Source organism: Limulus polyphemus, unplaced genomic scaffold (assembly GCF_000517525.1).
Source record: "Limulus polyphemus unplaced genomic scaffold, Limulus_polyphemus-2.1.2 Scaffold6394, whole genome shotgun sequence".
Lineage (NCBI taxonomy): Eukaryota > Metazoa > Arthropoda > Merostomata > Xiphosura > Limulidae > Limulus > Limulus polyphemus.
Genome location: NW_013672004.1, coordinates 8,596 through 14,793, shown reverse-complemented (window position 1 = coordinate 14,793; position 6,198 = coordinate 8,596). Strand labels below are relative to the sequence as shown.

The window sequence follows — 6,198 nt, the reverse complement described above, 5'->3', positions numbered from 1 at the left end:
TTTTAAGAGAAAACGGACTCAAAATGGCATTCAATCACTCCAGTGTTTTCACATTTGAAGAGACAGTTGAAGTTGTCCAAACTACTTATGATTCCGGCTCTGAAACTGAATTATCTGACAATAATTTTGAGCCTGATTTTGACTGAAAAAAGTACATGCCTAAAGGGTTAAGTAACATTTGAGAGCAAAAACTTGCTAAACTGACAGGTTGTTTGTTTTAAGTACTGTTTGGTACCACAAAAATTACTATACATACAGGTCATTTCAGATCTTAATTCTTGCTTGTAGCTGAGTTAGAGATGTAGTTTTTTTGCTGTAAGTATAAGTAATGAGGTTTAATAAATATAAATAGGAACTAGTTCTAGCTTGTGCTTTAGTCAAAAAGAAGTTTTACTTACCAGTTTTATCTGGTAATTTGCAGCATCCATGTACCATGAAATAAATAAATAAATAATTACTGAATTGAAGATAGTATAAATATTCATAGCTTCCAAACTTTAAAAAAGACAGGTAACTTATGTAATTCTAGGTATATGTTTTTTAATATCTTTTTCTTAATTAATTATGTAATAATTGCTATATTATATAGGTTAAACATTAGTTTACAAAGCTATTTATAGACTTTGGTGTGGGGGTGATTAGTCATGAAATTAAAATCTGTCTGTCTATCAGGGAAAAGGATCTTCCCTGGAAATACAGAATTTATTGTTTTTTTTGGAATTTTAGACTGAAATCTGAGATATAAATGAAAATTCGGTGAAAGCATTATGTGATAATGTTACATGTATGCAGAATTGATTATTTCTTTAACCTAAATCCCTCGGTGTGATAAAATTTGTGAGGAAGGAGTTATACTCTTTCCTTGTTAAATTGTTTTGACTTAGACTCAATAGAAAATTGTTTAAAAGCACACATAATTTGTTAAAATTATTAGTGTGTGCTGTATTGGTAGAATGTGTGTTTTGTTACTAAACTGTCAATAAGCTATCGTATTCTCTCGTTATAAAAGTATGTAATATGCCCCATAACTTGAACCTATGAAAACAAATTTAATAAGATTTAACAACTTTTTTTTCTTCATTTGTACACACAATGTTTACAACCTGTGTTATAAAAAATATAATCTTCAGTTAATTTCTTAATTTGTAGAGAACTTTACTGCCAGGAAGTGCTGCTCAGTTAGTTAACGGAGTTTTGGGTTCAGGAAGTGGAGTAAGGCATGCTGGCCCTGCAGCACATCTTTCTCCAGTTCAGCACGTGGGGCAACCTTTTTATCTGGCTACTAACTCTCAGGCTGATCTGTATAGGTAAGTTATAGTAAGAAGAGGCTAGAAACAGAACTTGTAATGTTTTATCAAAGACTCAAGCGTTTACGAAGTGAAATCTTTTAGTGCGAGCTCAGGCGATTTGACCGACCACGTGACGTCTTTGTACTCGTTTAAAGTCTTTATAGTTTTGATACTACAAACTTTTATTATAATATGTATGTCTTCACAAAATTTAGCAGACTTTTTATTGAAGTGTTTTTAATATACTAAAAAAAGATTTGTCTGTGAATATATTGCATTTTTCTTTACTAGTCTGCATACAAACATAATTTTCATGTTATGATTAAAAATACTTTCATTCGTCTCAAAAATCTCAAATTTCATTTGCATAATATCTAAAACCTCCTATATACATTTCAGATGTCTGTTTTCAGTAAAACTTTATATCTTATCTATTATTTTATCTACCCTAACTCTATACAAGGTGGGTCAATTTGACTGACCTTGTAACCAACAAAAAAAATCGAATCAAATTGTAACATGAAACTGCATTTGTTTATCATAAGTAGCTTTAAACTCGTAACAGTATACATCTATTTACACTTAAATTTTATTGTTTTATTGCCCTTTGAACCACATCTAACTACTACTATTCATGCCATTATAAGTTGTAAATCACGTGGGGAACATGGAACTCACTATTGAATTACATTACCCATGAGCTGTTTGCGTGCATGCCTTTTGAAACATTTTTATTATGTTATTATCATTATTAATTTTACCTAATCTAACCTTAACTAACCTAAAGAGATCACTATTTTATAAAGAATAAACATAAAAAACAAGAAATAAAGTACTTACCCAGGTCTGTTCTTGTTTTCTCTCTCTCATTTTTTTTTTTTTTCTGTTAGCTGTCGATGACACTTAACCCTACTTTTTTTTATACTAATGGTAGTAATGCACTAAATAATTCTTACGTTAATTAAATGATGTACCAAAGAACATACAAAAAGCAGAGAATTTCTCCTAACTATCGCAATTTTTCTGACTTTCTAACTATGTGACAAGAGCCGTTACAAATTCATCCAAGTTAGTCGTTATCTTTCCCATGGGAACGAAGCTTGTAATAACAGAGAAAGTGACAATTCTCTGTTCATAAAACAACGTAATATAATACATAATTTGACAGATGAAAACCTTGGCTTTTTATTGGTCATACATAATATAGTATTAAGAGTAAGAGAGAACTATTAACAAATCCTGAAAGAGAGGATGTCTTTTCTATTTTATTTGCCAACCATTCAATAAGTATGAAATTTAATTACGGTTTGTCTAAGCAATGATGATTTTATAATGAGTAATTTATATTACTAGTTATAAAACAGTCATTGCTCAGACAAACCATAATTTTTATAGCCTTCAATCTTGTTTGGTTACAGAGCTATCAAATAGAAAATCACACACACCCACCTGTCAGAGGATGCCTAGAGAAAATGTCACATTTCTCACACCAGAGTAAATTCAGGATTTATTAAAAATACTGCCTTATAAAATTCAGAACTTAAAACTTATACTATTAAAATATGGATTATTACTAATTGGTATAACAAACAAAAAGTAGTTTAATTAAATTTTGAATGCAAGTCACTAAAACTTCATGACATGCACAGTAAAGTATGCCTGTGCAGAAAGAGTTAAGTGGATGATTACAAGACACAATTAAAAATTAAGTTTATTTAAAAACTTATGTTTCTGTATTAACCCTTTTGCTATGAGTAGGTTAAAGTGTGCAGAGTTACATTAAAAATGTAATTAATCTACTTTGTTATCAATATGTATCAATAAACTTGGCATTAAGACAAGACATTAATCATAGTTTAGAGATCAAATTTTAATATTATGTATGTTTTAATTTCTTATTTTTAAAAGTGTATGTGTGTGTGTGTGTGTGTGTGTGTATATATCACAATAAATAAATGGTAAACTTTATTGCATGACACTTTTTCAGACCAAACTATTTATGTGAATATATTTTGCTACCACTCCAAGGCGTTTTTACTTTCTGTGGAATTTCTCACACTATACATATCCCACACATAAACTGTCAACTTGTAGGAAAAAAAATCTTTTCACTTTATGGAGATGTAAGCAATAAAGTGAAGGCCACATATCCAACACAGCATCATACTGAAAGATTACCCAATTTTGTGAAGATATACATACCATATTAAAAGTTATAGTATGGAGTGCTTGGTGGTTACAGGGTCAGTGTAATCCACCAACCCCCATATGGATAAAAACTAATAAAAAAAATCGTAACTAAATGTTTCGTATGGTTGATAAAAATAAATACCTCAATTCAGTAATACTTACATTTTTGGTCATTAGTTTCAAACATAAATTAGGAAAAATGTCTTTTATAGAAAGTTTTTATGCCTTGTAGATTAGTTCAAAATTCTGGATATAAGCTGATAGACAAATTACATAATGTAATACATCCATGATAACTGAAGATAGAAAAGTTTGTCATCACAAAAATGTTGATTTACATTCATTTCTGAATATAAAAATATCATCTTCTGTAAAATTAAAACTGTCTTAAATTACCTGTAGTTACTGTATCATTATGAAAAGTGTAACTTGTGTTTTGTGATTAAAGAGGAAGCTCCCTGGAAAATTCATTTGTTTGTTTATTTTGTAGTTAAATTTTTTGTTAATACTCAGACTATCCAATGTACATTTTGAACTGTGAACTAGAAAAAGATTTAATTGTGAATCCCCAAATGATTTGCACTTTTCATTTAAATTATAAGATATATCCTAAACTTTAACTTAGAATTGTTTTGAAGCCAACATTTCATATAAATAGTTGCTTTAATCTTAAATACAAAAACACAATGCTCTTATATCATCTATAAATTTACATGCCCAAGGTTTAACCATAGCAATGTGACTTCTATAGTTTGTTTTTTAAGTTCAAACATTAAAGACCAAAGTAACTTTGTGGATTGAAAAAAGTTTTGTCCGGAATTGGAATATCACTAATTCTGCTTCGGTTTTAGTACTGAAGTGATAATTAGAAAAGGAGGTATATGGCTATTAAATATTGGTGATCTTGGTCACCTGCCAATAGCTTTTGATAAATGCCCACAAGATTTTAAATTGTACAGTAGTTTTTTTAGTACAGTAATGTTTTACAGCTTTTATTTTGTAACAGCATGATTTTTTTTTCTTAGGCTTTTGAGTTCAAGTAAAGAATTTATTGTAAGTATATTTTGTACTACATTATTGTAAGGAAGAGCTAACAGAACTGATTTATACTACAGAGAGTATTGTCGACCAACCGTGTATGTGACATCCAGCCTGACTCAGCCTGCATATATTCCGACTACCACACAACAGAAATATGTTCTTGCCCCAGGAGCTGGGGGACCATTCCCTGCAAACCAACTTCCCGTTCCTCCTCCGGCTCACCATCACGCTTCTAACCGGTCTGTCATGGCTGCTGCAGTTCCCTATGCTGCTGCTCATCCCCTGCCTGCTCACTTGCAACCAGCCACTGCTGCCCCTGCTGTGCTTCCAAGCTCTTCCATATCTCTCACGTCGTTTCCGGCTGCTGCCCAACCACCACCTCCGTATGGCTACGGCGTCAATCCTCTGAGCCCAGGAAAGTCCCAGTATCAGCACTTGTATCAGATGTTTGGAGAGTAGAAGACTGTTACTGTTAAGTGACAAAAGCTGTTTAGATTGTCACGTGAATCATATCTGTACACTGATTTGAGCTTTGTTTATTGAACTATTTTTGATTTGATGAATAAACAAAGAAAATGCTAGAATTTATATTTAGGAAAGCTTAATGTTCAGAAATGGATTATTTTATCTTTGTATGCATGTGTGAATACACCAGTGAAGTTATATCTGATGCTACTAGCATCATATAGTGGGTAAAATATATAGTCTGTTGTTAAGAAAATTGATTATACAACATTCAATAAGTTTAGCTTTTTTAAATTATTGTACTATTCGACGAGGCTTACACAAGTTGCAACTGTGGTAGTTATAGTAACTTTTTGTAAGATGGCCATGTGTTTGGTGGAATTTACACTAAAATTAATTTTTTGTTTGGTCGTTTTCTTCCATTCTTGTAAATTTTGGAAATAGAAAGCAGAGCAACAAGTGTCAATTTATTTAACATAAAGAATGTGTATTAAAAACAACGTTAAGTATGATAATTCATAAAATGTGAATGTATGCGATTAAATCTTTGAGTTTTCAACTTAAAATGTAAAATGATACATTTAATTATTATACAGATTTTGAAATCTGATAACAAACTTATTTTTAAATAAAAATTAAACAGATTCTTTTCTTAGTTATCAGTTGTAGGTAGTTGAATACTTTCTGTGCAAAATCTGTTCATGAATTTTTTTACAAAATTGAAATACAAGTTTGTTGAGGATTATTTGCTTTTACAATTTATATATCTTGCTAGGTATATTTTGTGCTCGTGTAAATGTATATATATTTTTATTAGCGGTGGAATTTGGTGAAGAATAAAAATAATGTATAGCAGTTTTTAATTACTGCGGTACTGGTATGTTTATAGTTCTTGTTGAAGTAAATGCTAAATTAATGTGGGTAGTGCGTGTACAACATATATATATTTTATTGTGTAACTTACACTGAAGAATCAGATATCAAAAGAGTGCTTGCTCTCAGCATTCCTAAAATGTCTTATTGCTTCTCATTTATAATTATATCTACACCATATGATATATATTCTAATTTCTGTAATGTTATATTGTGTGTTTTTCTGTGGTATACTAGTTAATGTTGTTATTTCTATTACACTAGGCTTCTTTGATTTTATTGTTGAAAGTTGGGTTCATACCGGCAATTTTTTTGTTGATGTAGTATGCTTTTTTTTTTT

The 6,198-nt window shown here is 30.5% G+C and overlaps 1 protein-coding gene across 1 annotated transcript; it reads left to right on the top strand.

Annotated features, from left to right (window-relative positions):
* The first annotated feature begins 775 nt into the window (after nucleotides 1-775).
* Nucleotides 776-6,185, top strand: LOC106473672 (formin-like protein 16). Its single transcript, XM_022402076.1, has 3 exons — nucleotides 776-784; nucleotides 1,150-1,307; nucleotides 4,595-6,185. Exons 1-3 carry the CDS (start codon nucleotides 776-778, stop codon nucleotides 4,977-4,979), a joined length of 552 nt encoding a protein of 183 aa, XP_022257784.1. The 3' UTR covers nucleotides 4,980-6,185.
* The last annotated feature ends 13 nt before the right edge of the window (nucleotides 6,186-6,198 follow it).

Coding starts and splice junctions, on each gene's coding strand:
- LOC106473672 (XM_022402076.1), top strand. Junction 1,308..4,594: donor TCTCAGGCTGATCTGTATAG/GTAAGTTATAGT, acceptor TTTATACTACAG/AGAGTATTGTCGACCAACCG.